This window comes from Taudactylus pleione, unplaced genomic scaffold (assembly GCF_031769625.1).
Source record: "Taudactylus pleione unplaced genomic scaffold, aTauple2 ptg000154l, whole genome shotgun sequence".
NCBI lineage: Eukaryota > Metazoa > Chordata > Amphibia > Anura > Myobatrachidae > Taudactylus > Taudactylus pleione.
In genome coordinates, this window is record NW_028284556.1 from 4,399,902 (window position 1) to 4,420,169 (window position 20,268).

The 20,268-nt window shown below is 43.8% G+C and overlaps 1 protein-coding gene across 1 annotated transcript; it reads left to right on the plus strand.

Annotated features, from left to right (window-relative positions):
• The first annotated feature begins 3,531 nt into the window (after window positions 1–3,531).
• LOC148521860 (protein kinase C delta type-like) lies at window positions 3,532–17,339 on the plus strand. Its single transcript, XM_088474467.1, has 7 exons — window positions 3,532–3,606; window positions 3,752–3,843; window positions 6,231–6,293; window positions 7,021–7,159; window positions 9,737–9,880; window positions 10,963–11,091; window positions 17,196–17,339. Exons 2-7 carry the CDS (start codon window positions 3,764–3,766, stop codon window positions 17,337–17,339), a joined length of 699 nt encoding a protein of 232 aa, XP_088330593.1. The 5' UTR covers window positions 3,532–3,606; window positions 3,752–3,763.
• Window positions 17,340–20,268: the final 2,929 nt, after the last annotated feature.

Here is a 20,268-nt window from a genome sequence, read left to right on the forward strand (position 1 = left end):
GACACCCCTTCAAATGCCTCTACAGTGTTCATCTGACCTGCCATCTTTACACTGAAATGATTGAGGTGGCTAAAGGGTCCTCATACTTTTTCTGATGTTTGCTGGACTAGTGTGTTGTCTGTCTCACCTCTGTGTGTGTCTTCTCTCCACATGGCTGCTCTTTTGAGAACAGTAGGTCAGTGTATACTCTCATCCCATCAGCGGGGAGCAAGGGCTGCTAGGATTTGTCTTATGCTTGCCATACACTAGTACATTTTTCCCCCTGTATTTCCAGAACCAGGACCAGATCAGAGCCCAGTGCTGGTTGCGCAGAATCCGGGGGACTCCTACATTATTTGTCCCCCGTATTCTAGCAACCAGGGCTGGTTTTGACTAGTCCGATGCTGGTTGTGCTTACATATGGGGGACCCCTACATCGTTTGTCCCCCGTATGTTGCACAACCAGCACTGGGTCACTAAAAGCCTGGGGCTGGTTGCTCTTTGGGGAAGGGGGGGCATCGCCATTTTTTTTTTTAAACACTTTATTTTTTACTTTTTTTCACAGATGCACGGATGGTTCTCACTGAACCATCCCTGCATCTGTGTTTATTTTATTAAAGACAGATGCATGCATCACGGATCTACCCGTGCGTTCATCAGTCTTTTCTCTTTTTAAAACAAATGGCACCACTTGGACGCACGATGCATTGAATGCGCACACGGTACAATCGGCGTACGATAATGGTATATATGATGGGTTGCATATCTGATCATACGATACGTTTTACGAGATGCGGGAGCGCTCATCGGATCGTATCCTACCTTAAAAACTACATGACTTCCACACGATTTGGGCAATCAGCCCGAAATCGCACTAGTGTATGGCCAGCATTAATTAGCTGTTGATGCAGCGAGCACAGCAATATCAGGAACAGACAACATGGACTACATAAGTAAGTTAAAATGTGCAATCGCGGACATTTAACATCTGGGATTAGGTTACCCCCAGATATCAGACATCAGACATGGGGTGGTTTAAGAGATGAGCTGGCCCATATGAAGACTCCATGTGGGCCCGCTCCTCCATGCAGCACAGTATTGTAAGTAGGTAAGTATTATACATTGGTACAGGATGTGCAGTGTGGGCCCCCTGGACCAGGGGCCTGTGTGCACAACACTCTGCACCCATTATAGATACTTCAATGCATCAGACAGTTTCTTTTATTGATAGACTGTCCAAAGTTATTCTGAATAATATATATAGAAACCCCCACATAAAAATCCTGCATTTGTCCCTGTCACCCCATCATGTGGTAAGTAGTTCCACTACTTAATCGCTCTTACAGTAAAGAAAATCTTCCCAGATGCTGGATGGACACTTTGAGTACAGGGGGAAAAGTTCAACCAAGTTCCAGTGTGTGCCACCAAAGGGGACATGGCCAAGTCATAGAGGGGGCATGCCTTATACTGGACTGTACTCCAAACCATTTACTCTTGAATGTTTCTGGACATGCATACATATATGACTAACAATTATCAAATATGACAATGTAAATAATTGTCTGCATTACTTGACAGAAGACTGTCGGATTGGCTGGGTCCTACAGGACAATCTGGGTTAGAGGACAGAAGCTGCCATCAGTAGCAGCAAGTTGACATAAGAAACAATATGCTGTGAGCTCCACACTCAACAGGGTACAGACAGACATCCTAAATGGTATAGAGCAATGGTTCCCAAACTGCACTGTGGCACCATGGGGTGCCTCGGGACACTTGCAGGGGTGCCTCAGGTTGGTGGTCTAACACCAAATCAAATTCTTTATGGTCAATGTAATGTAAATATGTGGACAAACAGAAGCGCAAACCTGTCCATCACTATATAATCAAACCTAAGGATGACAGGTAAGCACAATTTACTTCACTTTACTTCTTTACTATTTTTCTGAATTTCTTAATAACAAACTTTTGGCTTAGGGGGTGCCGTGAAAACAATGCTGATACTCTAGGGCGCCGTGATTCAAAAAAGTTTGGGAACCACTGGTATAGGGGCAGGGCGTGACTGCCCATCTGGCACATCTGGCAGAATCCAGAAGGGCCGATGGCCAGATGAGCTGATCCGGCGTTAAACCCTGGCCAAGCAGCTCCACCACCCGGCGCTCTGCTCGCCCGGGATACTGACAAATGGGGTGTGCTATGAGGCCAGGTCCCCATGACTCGCAGAACAACCCCATAAGATTTAAACACACCAGCTTTGCACACGCGCACAGGGGGGCTGCCAGGGCTGCTCAGCACTCAACAGCCCCAGTCCATCCCTATATAGAGGTGAAATTAGGTGACACAACAGAAGCACACTAAATTCAAACTAATTGAGAACCCCTCAGTGTGCAGGAATCTCCTTACTTGCAGACCAGCCCATCCTACTATCAGCCATCCCTTGATCATACTGGTAGGCCCCTGCCACTGCAAGTCAAGAGACCCCTGCACAATATCATTTCATACTCCTCCTAAATCAATTCCTGCCCTCTCCCAGATCAGTTCACACATTCCAAAGAATTAATGACCCTCAGTCCAGGTGTCTCACCCCACCATCCCAATAATTGTAGACCCTACATTTAATTTATCCACACAGGAGGGCCAGTCCAGCAATCTGTTATGTGAATACGATTATGTAAGTGTACTAACTGACTGGGCCAAAGTGATACAATATGACACCAACATCTGGTGCAAATCCCTGTGCTGATTTGAAAACCATTAGCAGTTGATGACACCCTTTCACCTGCATTGTTGTGATCTCTCAACAGTATACTGACTACATTACTATTACATAAAGGTTTAATATAATACAATACTGTACATGCATTTTCCATGTGCATCTAGCTCTGAATAATACATTTTTTATTGTTTACTTTTCTTGTGCTCATAAGGAAGAAGTGGTGTTCAGGAAGCTGCTCCTGGAGATACAGCCTCTATCTACATCCAGAGGCTGGCCTTCTACCATCAGCTGGGCCAGGGCAGCTTTGGGAAGGTAAATCATGTGACTGTGGCTACTAAACTCAACTCAGGCAACAACTGTGTGACTCAGAACTTGTAGTAGTGGAGCATCATGAACATGTGAGTTAACACTGTATAAGTTTCCTCTGGTAAACCCCTGGAGGGTAGGTACAAGTGGAATTCTTTTATGTTGGGCATGGTGACATCATGTGCATCATTAGGCATCACCACAATGCAGTGGGGGAAGGACTTAATAACAGTATTGACCCTGAGTAAGCCTCCATATCAGGAGGTTAACCTACAATCCTGTGAGCCTGGGAAAATTTTGGAGTCTCATTCCTTTAATGAAACTGGTAAGACAATATAACATCCACTTACCTATAAAGATATTGAGCTACCTGGGTGCATGTAGAGGTATTATAATTTAAGTATAAATATCATTGTGTATGTCTCTATCTCCTGTAGGTCCTGCTGGCGGAGGACTCTCTGTCTGGTCAGCGACTGGCAGTGAAGATCGTCCGAAAGAGAGATCTGCCGCTGGAGGACAGGGAGCAGGTGTTGGTGGAGCGCAGGGTGCTAGAGGTTGCGTCTGGTAGCGCCTTCCTCATTCATGGACATCTTGCCTTCCAGACCACGGTACAGTGTCTTTCTTATTAGACAAGGATCTTCATTTATTTTTACACATCTAATATAAATACAGGTTTCATCTCTTATTGAAGTTGTTGCCATGTTCTCCTAAGAGTATGTATTATATGACTATTGTGTGTGTCCAATCAAACAGAACCACCTTTTCATGGGTCTGGAATATGCAAGTGGCGGGGACTTCCACCAGTTCCTGCAGAGGAAAGGCTGCTTGGACATCACCAGCACAACGTAAGGACCTCACATAGAATAGACATGTTCTAAAATGAATAGTAACAGTGTGCACAGAGATAGGGACAGTCAGGGCCATAACTAGGGTAGTGCGACCTGTGCCATTGCACAGGGTACCATAGGGCAGGGGGTGCTGTTTGGGCCTGACAATTTTCCTGTTTATTATCATTTTCACTTATAGCTTCCTCTTCTTTTATCCTCAGCATCTCCTGGCTGCCCCAGGAGTACCCCTAGATCTTCCCTGGCCCTTCCCCATGAAGCCATGGCTCTTTTTCAGGTGCACTATCTTGTGTCCCTATTTAAAAAATGCAAGGGGATGGGCGTCAATGCTCACTCTGGCACAGGGCACCAAAAAGTCTAGTTACTGCTCTGGGGACAGTAGAAGGGTTATACAGCTTTAATAAATTCCCCTTAATATCTCCTACCCCTACAAATAATGAATACCAAAAATCCACCTTTACCTAATGTCCACACCGCCATCCCATCCACCTGGGCCACCTTCTCCACGGAACTCTCGGGGAGTATGACTCAAGGACTGGCAAATATTCAATGTAATCTCTTTATTAAGAAATGTTTGACTAGGGTCTGATCACCTTAATTTGGTCTTATTGTCAGTGGCGGAACTCTGGGAGACAATGGAGTCATTCGCCGCAGGGTGTCGGCCCTGAAGGGGGCACCTGGCTCCATTGTCACCCAGCCAATCTGTGCACTGCTGAGGACGGAGGACCTCCATGAAGGAGGAGCGCCGCTGATCGACGCTCCACCTCCATGACCTGCTGCGGCCAGAGTGCTCTATGGTCACGGAAGTCACATAGGATGTGACTGCTGCAACCCGCCTGAGCACCCGACGTGCACGCAAGGGGGGTTTCTGAGTAAACAGAAACCCCCCATGGCTGCTGATCAGTAACAAACACATCGCCGGTGGTGCCGCTGGCGAAGTGTTATTCTTAGCAGCCAATGAGAGTCCGATAGACTGTCATTAGCTGCTTTAACCCATGGAGGGAGCCAGGTAGAGCTCACTCATGAGCTCTGTCTTTCGGCTCCCGCAGTGGTGATGGGAGAGATGTCATGATGTTTCTCCTATAGTGCCGAGTGGGAGGACAGACAGAGGAGCAGATGTGGCAGGCGCAGGAACGGGGATTCAGGTAAGTAATCTGTGTGTGTTATATTTGAAAGGGGCACTGCATAGGGGGGACCCTCTACTCGGGGGAACTAATTAACAGGGCACTGCATAGGGGAGACACACTACTCGGGGCACTGCATAGGGGGGACCAACTACTGGGGGCACTACATAACTGGGCACTGCATAGGGGGGACCCACTACTGGGGGCACTGCATAGGGGGGACCAACTACTGGGGGCATTACATAATGGGTCACTGCATAGGAAGGGCAACTACTGAGGGCATTGTATAAAGGGCAATACTGGGGGTTCTGCACAGGGGGACCAGTACTGGGTGCACTGCTGGAGGCACTGCATAGGGGGATCACTACTGGGGGCACTGTATAAAGGGCACTACTGGGGGCACTGCATAGGAAGGGCTACTACTGGGGGCACTGTATAAATGGCACTGCATAGGGGGACCACTACTGCGGGCACTGTATATGGGTAACTGTATAAGAGGAACTGCATAGGGGGGTGGTGGCAACTGGGGCTGGCATAAGTGCTGGGGTGTGGTAAATTTTAATTTGGGGGGTGGGGGGGCACCAACATTTATCTTGCCTCCGGGCACCTGGGATGACGTTACTCCACTGCTTATTGTGGAATGCCCTCAGTGTGATACTGAGTGGGGATAGACTCTTGTGAGCCCCATCAGGTCATAGAAAGTCTCACATGTCAATGTGCTGATCATGCTGGAGGCACAGCTGTGAGAATGTGTCAGTGATAATAACAGGGTGTCATGTGACAGGGGCAGGGTTATGACATGATGGGGGAAATGGGGGGAAGCAAAAAGTCACGGACTAAAGCTGGGTACACACTATATCATTCATTGTTTGATATACATTCCGTCATAGATTGGACCGATACATCGTACAGATTGTGCAGTATGTAAGCCCTCTCCATTGTACGCGATTGTCTTTCATCACATATTCCTATTGGCCGTTCTGCACAGCAGATGGGATGATGCAATAAATGACGCCATGCTGCTACATGTACAATGTAGCGATATATCGCACCATCATACACCAGATAATGCAGTGTGTATGGTAGTGCAATGTATCGTTACATCACGCTGTTTCATTGCTGGGTACACACATTACATAGCGTGCACCCAGCTGAAGAGTTAGATGGTAGAATGAGCAGGATCCTCTATTAGCAGATTCCTGATAACAGGTTTTTTACCTATCTCTAATATTGATATGTTACATTTCCTTTCTTCTCTTTAAGTTTCTACGCAGCTGAGATCACATGTGGTATACAATACCTGCACGCTAAGGGCATCATCCATCGGTAATTATACTAATAATACCATTTTCCTACACAATCAGGTCACAGTGATGTGCACCTTCTAACTATGGGCCTGATTCAGAGATGGACGCTAATGCGATCGCAGCTGCGATTTTGTATACAACGCAGCTGCGAAAATATGCTAATGGTTCCAAAGATCACCTGAGCATAAGGACGCCCACTGCTGCCTTCTTACATGTGTATGACATCGCTTACCTGCGTAACTGTCAGTAACATAAACGCACATCGAGAGGCCTTCTCGCCCTTGCGACTGGTCTGACCAGCTGCAGACTCGGCAGCTCTCCTCACAGAGGGTTCTCATACAGCATAGGAGATCGCAAGGGCTAATTTATGCACGCCCATATAGCGGCGCTCAAACGATCAGACATGCCTGCGTTTTTCTGATTACCCCCCCGTTACCACCCCCAAATGCTTACTACCTGTCACTTATTGTGCAAGTAGATCTTCTGTGCATCCGTATTCGCTGCGCACGTGCAGTGTGACTTATATGCATGCGCACTGATAAACAATCGCTCGATCTGCGTCCGTAATCGCCATTGCGTTCATCTCTGAATCAGGCCCTAATTGAAATCATTGTTATTACTAGGTGGCGCTGTCTCAGCAGGTCAGCTGTCTGCATAATGTGATGCCTGTAATACTACTGGTAATTCATGTATATGTTTCTCACTAGATTAAACAGTTCACTTTTATTACAAATGTTTCTATTTAGAGACCTAAAACCGGAGAACATCCTGATGGCAGAGTCTGGTCATCTTAAAATTGCTGACTTCGGTCTAGCAATTGATAACATCTTTGGTGACCAGACTGCTACAGAATATGCTGGAACTCCTGGATATATTGCTCCAGAGGTGAGGTGTAATATATATATTATTACTGTTTTCTGAGCACATAATGGGCTCTATTTACTACAATCCGCATATTGAATGCGAATTGTAGTGTGATATTACCGAGTGAATTCGCATTGCGAATTCAGGCAATATCACAGGGATTTACTATAAATCCCTTGCAGGGACAGAGCTTGCGATAAAGCTCTGTCCCTGCTGATCCCATCCGCACTCTAGTCGCGGTACTTTTGGAAAAAATACAGCCACTAAGAGCCCGCGCATGCGCTGACCGACCACCGCTGCTACCCCACCACCGACGCTAAGCCCCGCCCCTGACACTAAGCCCCGCCCCCGCGATCGCGGACCCCCGCGACCCCCCCCTCCCTTCATTACACTTACCTGCATCCTCCTGGCCTCCGGTAATCTTCTCCGGGCTTCCTGATCAGGTGATCTACCATACTGCACTGGGGCCCGATCACCTGATGACCGGGCCCCAGTGTACTATGGGAGACCAGCTGACCGGAGAGGAGCCATCACCGGAGGCCCGATCACCGGTCCCTGGATTCAGGTAAGTAAAAAAAAATAATAATAATTTTTTTTTCTTTTTTTTACAGTAATCAGCTTGCGGTCTGCTTAGACCACATAGCTGATTACTGGTACCGGCTCCCGCCTCTGCTCTCCCCATTAGAGCAGAGTGGGAACCCGGTAACCGGGGAAGACACTGGATAACGCCACCTCCAGGTGGCGTTATTATCACAGGGCTTCCCCCGGTATTTTTTTACAATTTATTTTTAGTAACTATGGTCGGATCACATTTTCCATTACAATTATGGGAAATGCGATCTGCTTTACTAAAAAATAAGTGATAATTAGGGGTTGGAGTAGAATTTTACTAATTCTACTCCAATTGCCCTATAGTAACTACAGGTGAAACTAAAATAATGTGAAAAGGGTGTGAAAACAACCTTTTTCACTTTATTTTAGTAAAAATAATGTTAATAAATAGAGCCCAATGTACTTATTGCATGTGTTTTATAGTTCTAAGAAAGTCTTCAAGGAGCTTGTAAATTTAAATCAACATTTCATAGATACAAAATGAGCACATACAGTATTTCCACTAAACTTCATGTAGAGTTCAATATACAGGTCTAATAACGACAAATAAGTAATGTTAGTAACTTACACCAGTTGCACAATGTCAGCCTACTGTGGTATATACAGAATTTATGGTGACTGACAATGCAATATGTCATTTACTACACAAGTCAGGAAGACTGCATACTACTGTAGCTGAGCACCTTCTTCCCCTAACAGTAAATACTCAATGTAATAGTAGTGGAAGAAAATGACTATATAAATACACAAAGTATAATGGTCACTGTAATATACAGTAATATACAGTATTGCCAGCAGGGGTTGTTATTTACTCAGCATTATGTGATGGATGTTTTTGAAAACTCTTATTATGTGCTGAATAACCAGCTATTCTGACAATCACATTATCTACATTCGTATATAACATAAATGCAGAATTGGTCACAAAATGGGCACAATTTTAACTTAAATGCACATAGACAATGGGCCTATTACTGCACATATGCTGAGCCGTACAGCAATGTACCAGCAGCATGTGCTCCGGCTTATGCCTGGCATATCTCACATACACGTATTACATTTGTAATAGAAAGAAAAGAAATGGGTATAAAACATACAAATAACATATTATGGGCCTGATGCAGCCGTGTCTTTTGGCAGTTGCCTGTCTGTGAGTTTATGCAAATACCGCTATAAAGACTTTCCCTGGAGTACATCCTTGTGTATGAGAATATATAGGTGCTGTAATACTACTTGCTGCATCTGTAGTCATCTCCATCAGTTACACCATGGAAACGTACACCTGCCCTATGGCATGTACAGATTGTCAGAGTATGGCCTCCACACTGACTGACTGAGCATCCATGTACACAAACACATCAGCCACACTCCCATAACACAGGCTTGCCTACCCTCCCGATTTGGCCGGGAGCCTCACAATTTTCAGGTGCCTCTCCCAGCCTCCTGGAAAGGCAGGCAAGCCTCCCGACATTCCCCAAACCCTCTCGACCTCCTCCCAGAATACACTAAAAATCCCCACAGCGGGGTGGCCCGTGACACGATTAGCGCTGAATCGAGTCATCGTGGCCCCGCCCCCTGCTTCCCAGTGCCAAAAATAACGGCATTGTGAAGAGGGGGCGGGGCCACAATGACGCAATCGTGCGACCCCACCCCCACCTCCGCCTCCAATGTGTCACAGATATTCGGACACGCCCCCCGCTGTTAGCCGACAATCAGCTCCCTCCCTGAAGGCAAGATTGGATGTGCATACTGGCATAGTGCTCACTCTACATCAATCCCAAAGAGATTCAAAGGGTTGAATTCAATTATCCCTGAGGTCCACCTGAGGAAGTCACATCCGTGACTATATTCTGCCCAAAGTGTTACCTCAGGAAACTGGCGGGAAGATAACGGCAAGATATTAATGCCAGTGAGACACAGACACATGGGATATAGTAAATAATCTAATGATAGAGTAACAATGTGCTATATTATCTCCTATGGTAGATGCTGGTGGAGAAGGAGTACAACGCTGGAGTGGATTGGTACTCATTTGGTATCATCATCAACCAAATGATTACCGGAACTTCTCGTTACCACCCCAGAGGGTTCCCCAAGGCAGGAGCTGTGGCTAAAGACATCATTAAGCAGGTAAATAAATAAGACTTGTGAATCCATATTATAGCATTCTGCTCTACAATACTTAAATCTTATTAGGCTTAGGTGTAACTAGGTAAGTGAAGGCCCCATAGCACTAGTTTGTAAAGGCCCCTATCTGCCACCCAATGGTGAAAAATGCATATAGCACATGTAACTTTGACAGAGAAGATAGGCCCCCCACAGCTCTAAGGGGGTCATTCAGACCCGGTCGTTAGCGCCGATGCGCTCGGACCAGGTCAATGGCCCCCCACAGAGCATGCACACAACGGCGCCGGCGCCATCGTGCACATGCGTGAGACCCGCTATGACCGACAGTGCCGGTCGTAGCGGGTCTCGATCCAAAGGGGGCGAGCTGTCGATGTTGATTGACAGCTCGCCCCGTTTGGAAGGCGGGCCGGGGGGGTGGCAGCCCAAACAGGGGAGTTCCCATGGGATGTCAGTGGAGAGCTTCCGGCTCAGACAGAGCTGAAAGCTCTCCGGGGCTTACGACAAGGGAGACCCTACATCACCTTAGGCTTTAAGGCTGTGGGTGTTAACCCACAGCCTTACCACCTCAAAGAAGGACGTCTTGAAAATTCAAGAGGTCCTCCCCTCATTCAGACCGACCGCACGCTCTGTGCGACCGGCTCTGAAAGAGGTCCTAAGTCCCATAGCAGCTGCACCCTTTGCACCTATGGTAGTTACGCCCATGCTTAGGGATCTAATTAAAGTTGCTGGTGCAGTGGCAGTATTATGGGTCACTGGATATTGCAGTAAATTATAATGTAGCAGTATCTATATTTATCAGTTCATGAGAATCACTCTAATTAAATAGGATAAAGCAAAAAATCCAGAAAAAAGGGTGTTTGCTAGGTCTTACATGGAAGATTACCAGTGGTTCCACAGAAACACTATCTTGTCTGGATATTATAGCTACTTACCATTACCCTCTGGCCTTTGGGGCACATTATAACCCATGCAGGTTTATAGTTACGTTGCCTGGCACCACAAACCTTATACACACCATCTTATACCCACATACACACCTCAATGCTATATGAGAGAAACCTATATTTTATTCTTTTTTATTCCAGCTCCTGTGTAAAAATCCTTCCAGGCGTTTGGGTGTCAACGGAAACATCCGCCAGCATCGTTTGTTCCAGCGTATTGATTGGGTCTCACTGGAAGCCCTTAGCGTTCCACCACCACATGTCCCTGACCCAGTAAGTATAGGATAAAGCAGTTTTGCCCAATAAATGCATTAAAAGACAATAAGGGTCATTTACAAATATGGAAAGATAAAGGTCTCAAAAACAAACGTAATGTTGTGATGAGAGGACATGGCTTAGCCTATCCACATGGCGATCACTGTGGTATTACTTCCTTTATTTAGCTAATGAAAGAACTGCACTGCACATTGCACCCATATGTAATAAGAGATTTCGCAAATGTTGAGATGTTTAAAAGCGCTTTATGGAAGGGAAATTGCACAATTAGGGGCACTGTCAGTGTGGCTGGTGGCCGCTATGTCCCCACATTCACTACAGTAAATAATTTTAATTTACACATCTCTAGAAGTGGTTGAAATCAGGTGTCACTTTTACTTTCAATGAGATACATTTGCCCCCAGCCAGGTCTACTTTATATGGAAAAGTGCCACCATAATAATACTGTATACATTATTGTCTGTGCAATTTACATGACTACTTATTAAACTTGCGCATAAAAATGTACTTATCTGCATAAATTTAATTTATTGTATAATTATTTTATATGGGTTACTTATTTCTCCAGTGCACCAGGTCTGTTCTCCTTAACATGTGCAGGGGCCTATTGCATGTGTGCAACTGGAAACATGGACGCTCACCTATTACAAAATAATCAGCCAATCATGTTACAGCAACTCAATAGCTAACAGCATACAAACATGGGCAAGAGGCTCAATTCTTGTTCAGACCAATCACCAGACTGGGAAGGAAATGTGATCAAAGTGACTTAGGCCGTGGATGATTTGAATATTTCAGAAACAGGTGATCTCCTGAGATTTTCACACACAACAGTCTCTAGGGTTTATAGAGAATGGTGCGTAAAACAAAAACATGCAGTAAATGTCAGTTCTGTGGGTAAAAATACCTTATTAGTAAGAGAGAGGTTAGAGAAGAATGTCCAGACTGGTACAAGCTGACAGAAAGGCACCAGTAACTGTAATAATAACAGTGGTATGGAGATGGCCATCGCTAAATGCACAGCACACTGAATCCTGAAGTGGATGGGCTACAGCAGGGCAAGGCCACACCGGGTTCCACAGCTGTCAGGTAAGAACAGGAACATGAGGCCATAGGTGGCACAGGCTCAGCAAAATGGGACAGTTAAAAATTGGAAAATGTCTGTTCTGAAGAATCTCGATTTCTGATTCATCATACAGGTGGTAGAGTCAGAATTTGTCAAAAATAACTTCAATACTTACTTACCCCTTATTCTCCTAGTGCGCTCTTACACACAAAATCTGTTGACATTCCTTTAGATATATTAAACAACATAATTTTCAAAGATACATATTACTGGCTTTCTGTAAATCGGAAATTACATGGTAATCCTCTTTACTCCCCGTATGTGCATCTATAGGGAAACCCAGCTTTCTCTCCCACTTTATCCAATTGTAACTATCTCCAATGGAAAGAAATGGGACTATCGATCACCTCTAAAGTATTTTCACCCAGGAGGATAATTATTGACTTTTGATAAACTACAACAAATGTCAGCTATCTAAACACCATTTTTATATGTACCTCCAAACTAGGCAGTATATATCTTCTCTATGCACAAAACCATTTGAAGAGAACAATCCGATACCACTCCTTTCACTTCTAAATTTGATCTCTACATTCCCTTATAAAATGAATTTGCTTTATGCACATCTGACAGATAATCAATCTGTCACTTCTTGGACATCGCTACTTAATACATGGAAAACAGATATTCCTGTCACAAGCCACCGAACGGCGTCTTCAGGACGAGGTGAATGCCGGATGAATGTTCACTGAAACTCCTCCCACCTCCTGTCCGTCATGCTGGGATTGACCTGTGTGAACGCTGCTCCGATGCCGGTAATAGCGTTAACACGTGTTTCCAGTTGTGGTCAGTCTCATGTTGTTACCAGTCGAGTTCCTGATATCGTCTGCCCTGTTACCTGCCTGCCATAGTTCCACCGAGGTGGCACGGTTCGCTTAACATCAGTTGTTTGCCGCTTGTGTCATCTAGGCGGCACAGCGTGCACTCCCAGTCCCGAGTGCGTAAACCAGTGTCTGGCGGCTTGTGTCAACTTGGAGACGCAAGTCGCACTACTGCGTCCTCAGTGTGCAATCCAGCGCACCAACGCTTGTGTCGTCTGGCGACATAGGCCGCACCTCTGCGTCATCAGTGTGCAATCCAGCGCACCAATGATTGTGTCAACCTGGCGACATACGCCGCACCTCTGCATCATCAGTGTGCAATCCAGTGCACCAACGCTTGTGTCAACCCGGTGACATAGGCCGCACATCTGCGTCATCAGTGTGCAATCCAGCGCACCAGTGCTTGTTCACGGCCCACAGGCCGCTACCAGCCAAGACATACCAGCCCTCAAGTCTGCTTCTCAGCCCAAAGGCTGCATCTTGCTCACAGCCCACAGGCCACTACCAGCCAAGACATACCAGCCCTCAAGGCTGCTACATGGCCCAAAGGCCGCATCTTACTTAAGTCTCACTAGCCGCAGCTAGTCAAGAGTCCAGCCCTCAAGGCTGCTATATGGCCAAAGGCTGCATCAAATTCATGGCACATTCGCCACAACAAGCCAAGGTTCTAACCCTCAAGGTTGCTACACGTCTCAAAAGCCGCACCGTGGTTACCTCCTACAGGTCACAGTTTTACAAGAACTTCCTGACTAATCCTCTGATTCCTAACAATCCCTTCCTTAACCATATTACCTGACCTTCTCACTCATTTTGATTCCGCTCTTAAATATTTGCAATCAGCCTATCTGCAGGAAATTTATATCCATACAATTCATAGGGCTTACATTTTCCCAACACAACGACGGCACACAGACTCAGAATCAGGTATTTGCCCAAAATGCCAAATGACCAATGCCACATTCTTTCATTGTATATGGGGATGTAGAAAAGTGAAACAATTCTGGTGTAAAGTGGTTCCATTCATAAGTTAACACCTAACTCGTTGGTATGTATTTGTGGTAATTTTAAATGATGGAATTTAGGCCCAGACAAAGCAACTAAAGTCCGTCTTCTGACTACTTTCGTAACTGTTGCTAAGAAAGTTATTCTTCTACATTGGACCAGTACCTCTTCTCCATCCCTTACTGAAGTTAAACACAGAATGTTACAGATTCTATGTTATGATCGCCGATCGACCATACCTGATATTAATCAAGGAGTGGAAAAATGTGATCAGAAATGGGAACCCTTTATTAACACCTTAGATGTAGCGTCTCAAAACCGTATGATTAAACTCTTCAAACATACTGAATGGTATCTTCTTAGGCCTATTTCATCTTCTGTTTAGGCAGCTGAGATTGGATCCTCCCCTTACTCCTATTTACCTGAACACATGCCTTTTGTACTTCTCTATTTGTGATTGCTGTGTTTCACATTATAATTCTGGTTTAAAATAAGCTAAGGTCTCCTTCCCTTTTTCCTCCCTCTTGTATTTTTCCCTTATGTTCTCCAAACTCCCTCCCCATGTTGTTTTCTTCTTCTTTTTTTCCTTTCTCTAACTGTTTCCACAGTTTATCATTTTAGGAATAGTGGATATATTTTTTTTTTCTGTATTTCTGCATCTGTGCACTATTTCCATATTCTGAGAGATTGCTTTTTTGTTTTACACATTGGACCAAAAATATACCGTTTTGCCATTTACCTCTCTGTAAAATAATGTGCAAGATAACTTCTCTTGTTGGTGTTTATCATTCCTCTATCTATCATACTACTTCACTTTGTAAAACCAAAAAACTCTTCTTTGAATAAAAATAAAATAACTTCAATCCGTGGATTCATACTGACTTGTTAATGGTTCAGGCTGCTGGTGGTGTAGTGGTGTGGGGAAACTTTTATTGACAAACATTAGGCACCGTAATATCAATTCAGCATCATCTAGATGCCGAAGTTTAAATGAGTATTGTTACTGATGCTATAAATCCCTTTATGGCCACAGTCTATCCATATGACAATGAGATCTGTCTACCTCAATCTCAATCTCATCCACAGTCATCAGATCTCAATCCAATACAGTATCTTCTAGATGTGATACAAAGGGCTCTATTTACTACAATCCGCATTGGTGATGCAGATTGTAGTGTGATATTACCGAGTGAATTCGCATTGCGAATTCAGGCAATATCACAGGTATTTACTACAAATCCCTTGCAGGGACAGAGCTTGCGATAAAGCTCTGTCCCTGCAAATCCCCTTCGGAGCCTTATCACGGTATTTTCACAAAAAATACCGTGATTAAGTGCCCGCGCATGCGCCGACCGGTCGCCGCTGCTACCCCCCCTGGTGCTAAGCTCCGCCCCGTGATCGCGGACCCCCCACGACCCCCCCTCCCCCCGCGACACCCCTCTCCCTTACTTACACTTACCTGCATGCTCCGGGCCTCCGGTGATGTTCTCCATTCATCCGGTCAGGTGATCTCCCATACTGCACTGGGGCCCGATCACCTGATGACCGGGCAGCAGTGCACTGTGGGAGACCAGATGACCGGAGGGGAGACATCACCGGAGGCCCGATCACGGGTCCCTGGAGTCAGGTAAGTAATTTTTTTTTTACTATTTTTTCTTTTTTTTTACAGTAATCAGCTTGCGGTCTGTTTAGACCACACAGCTGATTACAGGGACCGACTCCCGGTTCTGCTCTCCCTGTTAGAGAAGAGCAGGAGTCCGGTAACCGGGGGAGACCCTGGATAATGCCACCTTCAGGTGGCATTATTATCACAGGGCTTCCCCCGATATTTTTTTCACATTTATTTTTAGTAACTATGGTCAGATCACATTTCCCATTACAGTTATGGGAAATGCGATCTGCTTTACTAAAAATAAGTGATACTTAGGGGTTGGAGTAGAATTTTACTAATTCTACTCCAATTGCCCTGTAATAACTATAGGTGATACTAAAATAATGTGAAAAGGGTGTGAAAACACCCTTTTTCACATTATTTTAGTAAAAATAATGTTGATAAATAGAGCCCAAAGTGAGATTCATAGCAAAACTGCAGCAACTGTGTGATTCTATCATGTGCACATAGGCCAGATTCTCTAAAGGAGTGTTTCTAGTTACTTGTGAATCCCTGCCACTACAAATTCATGCTGTTCTGTGGGCAAAAAGGGTCAGCGAGTACTAGAAAGTGTACCTAATAAAATAAAGATATCATTTATATCTGCTATTTACAGTGACATGCAGTGAGGTCAATGACTGGGGAGTCACACATGAAGATGGGTCTGAGTGCTGGGAGCCTGTCTCTAGTCACTGTAACTCTACCCTCACTACGCTGTGATTCAATGTCCATTGATTCTCCTACCTGCATCACTGCGTCTTCTCTTGCTGCTACTGACTGAGCTCCATCTCTAAACACTGCAGTGTACTTCCTGGTCATATGACACATCCAAGGTGTCCATCAATGCTTAAGGCACAACCCCCCACATAAAGGCATGCCTCTATTAGCTCTCTTTCTGTGCAGCTTACTGCCAGTGGTGTGACCCCACCCCTCGCTCTGCAAACAGTGTCAAGCTACTGTACACAGAAGCGAGGCTGAGCCGTTGCAGCCTCATCTCTCATCTCCCTGCAGTCCCAGGAAGCACCACAAAGCTGGTCAGTGTTAACTATAAAAATTATTACAATAAACAAAGAAGAAGTTTTTAAGTTATAAATATCTTTGTATTATATTAGTTGTAAATATTTGTATTATTCTAATTATTTTTATATCAAATCTCAGGAGTTTAACAGGGGAGGCTCTGTCTCTCCTACCTACTCTGACTGCACCTCTGTGGCTATTTATATTTAGGGGTGGTTCAGTAGCATATAATACTAGCAGGACAGGTGTCTGGTAACTTTAGTGAATAGGCGTTCCCATTTAAGTCTGCTTGTCATTATTTTTAGCCTTGATTCACATTAAACGCATCTCAGGGCTCATTAAACTGCAACAGCTGGAAACGTTTTGCTATTAAAGTACAGCATTAGCACATGTTACATTAGTCTGTGGTATCAGAGGAGCCATAGATATATGGATCTATTAAGGTTTTAGTACATGGATGATCATTTGTTTCTTCTTCCTATAGCCCACCATAGAACACAGCTCCCAAAGGTTTAACATCCAGAAGATGGAAGCGGCAGAGGCTCGGAGAAAACCACCAAGAGCGCTGGACCAGGAGCTTTTCAGAGGGTTCTCCTATGTGGGCTCCAACTTGAGGACCTTCCCCTGAACACCCATTTTCCAACAGCAAGAAGCAAGATGGCCACCCAAGCATAACACCAAGAAGATGGTTATAGAAAGAAGAGAGGGTTTTAGTTTTTGTATCTATATTTATCTTTTTTTGTACGTTTCTGTCTATGGCATATTTATAATTTAAGAATATAATATATAACACATTTTATTTTCTTATCTTCTGAGGTACTCTGAGAATGTGCTCTACAGATGATGTCACCTCCCAGCAGAAACATAGTGAGACTTCTCGCTGGATGAAGAAGGTAACTAATAAGAGGGTGACCCATAAATCTAAGGGCTCATGTCTGTTGCTCAACAAATCAGTTCATTGATACTGATGATAACATTAAACTGTCTATGGGCACGATTCTATTCAGCGCGATGTAAATAGCTCCCGGAGCTATTCAATTCATTGCGATGTTAGGTCGGGGAAGGCTCGTTCTCGCGCCTTAAACAGGGTGTTTAGGTGCGATAACGGGCATTCCCCGACCTAACTTCCCAGCGCGAGGCTGTTTTCCAGGCGCGAAGGGTAGAAAACAGCCTAGCGCCGGGACTTTTGTCGGATTTCTTCTCTCATCCCCGGAGGGATGAGAGAAGAAATTATTAGTCGGACTTGTCAGTGCGGTGTATTGAATAGCTCCGGGAGCTCACTCCCGGCGCTATTTACATCGCGCTGAATAGAATCGTGCCCTTTGACTCTTTACTGTCAGCTCCTTTATGAATGTTTCCTAATTACTAGATTCAAACAAAGCCATGGTTATTCATAAGATCTCTGATTCATAGGTAGTTCCAGGCATTCACTAATGAAATTATTGAGACCTCCAACTACTCTTACCAGCACCATCCACCAATCAGTTCGCTAACGTGTAAAGCTGGGTACACACTGGAGCGATGTTGGCCCGATTTGCCGTATTGTCAAGACAAATCATCTACATCGCTCAGTGTGTAAGGGATGATTGCATGCTCCCTTGGTCACTCGCGACGGTTGATAGGTGTGATGTGCTGCATATCAAATCTAGCAATATCGCTAGTGATCTGTAGTAAGTTAATGACAGAACAGTGATTGTTCAGTCGTTCATTAGCTCATTCCAGTGTGTATGGGCAATCCCCTTTTAAGGGCATTCATTCTGATGTCAGAACGAATGCCAGTCGCTCAAGTGTATACCCAGCTTAAGATGTTGTCACACAATGCACTTGGGGAAGGGGAAGACCTTCCCAATTAGGATCTGCACCTGCTGGCTATGTGATAAAAGGTCATGCAGGACAGGGAAAATATTCTCTCACATACTGATAAAATGAGGAAGTGAACATTGATATCCTGTCCATCCCTATTTATAATTTTTTTTTCTCATTATACAGCACTTCAGAGTCATGAAGAAGACAAGATGAAAATGTTGTTTAAATCTTTAGTATTTTTATATTTTTTACTTTTATTATTGCTATTATTTTTCATATTATTTCTATTATTATTACTACTAAGTTAATTCAAATTATTACTAGTATTATTCTTAAAATTATTACTATTTTTACTGTTAAGGAGAGGGGTTAAGGAGAGATTATGGGAGAAATGAGTTAGGGGGACCAGGGGAGTAGAAATAATTATTTGTTATATAGACTAATAATAATAATAATAATAACAATAATAATAACAACAATAATAATAATTATAATAAAAACATCAAAGGAGTGTGACTGGCCGGCTATTTGGGGATGGTGGAGGCCGGGTTTTAAATAAAACATGCTACTGTAAAATTAACAGTTTGTGTTTTATTTATTTAAAAAAAGAATTGTCAGTAGATATCCGTGTTACTGTTGTTGTTATTATTATTATTATTATTATTATTGCTATTATTTTTATTATCATTATTTTTATTACTATTATTATTCATAATATTACTATTGCTGTTCTTAAAATTATTGCTACTTTACTGTTAAGGAGAGGGGTGAAAGGAGATTGAGTAGGGAAGAAATTAGTTAGCAGGAGCAAGGGCAGTAGAGAGATTTACTTGTTAATTAAACTAATAATAACAACAATAATGATAATTATAATAAAAACATCAAAGGAGTGTGTCTGGACGGCTATTTGGGGATGGTGGAGGCCGGGTTTTAAATAAAACATGCTACTGTAAAATTAACAGTTTGTGTTTTATTTATTTAAAAAAAGAATTGTCAGTACATATCCGTGCTACTGTTGTTGTTATTATTATTATTATTATTATTGCTATTATTTTATTATAATTTTTATTATTATTATTCATAATATTACTATTGCTGTTCTTACAATTATTGCTATTTTACTGTTAAGGGGAGGATGGAAAGGAGATTGAGTAGGGGAGAAATGAGTTAGGTGGGGCCAGGGGAGAAGAGAGATTTACTTGTTATTTCAGCTATTAATAATAATAATAATAATAATAATAATAATAATTATAATAATAAAAACTTCACAGGAGTGTGACTGGCTGGCTATTTAGGGGTGGTGGAGGCCGGGTTTAAATAAAACATGGTACTGTAAAACTAACAGTTTGTGTTTTATTTATTTAAAAAAATGGACAGTACATATCTATGTTACTGTTGTTACTGCCATTATTATTATTATTTATATTATTATTATTATTATTACTGTTATCATTCATAGTATTACTATAAATGTTTTCCTTAAAATTATTACTATTTTTATTGTTGAGGGGAGGGGTTAAGGGGAGATTGAATAGGGTAGACATTAATTAGGTGGGTCCAGGGGGAGTGGCCTGGCTGGTCTAGGGAACGGACGTATATCACTTCGGCTCCTGAAGTACCGAGTCTGATTGACCTGCTGATGTCTTTCCCCTGGTCTTGAGGGGGATCCACCTACTCCAGAAGCCCACCTGAACTTAATGGGACAAGGCTTAGCAGAGTCGGGAATCACTTTATGTGATTTTGCAGACTGC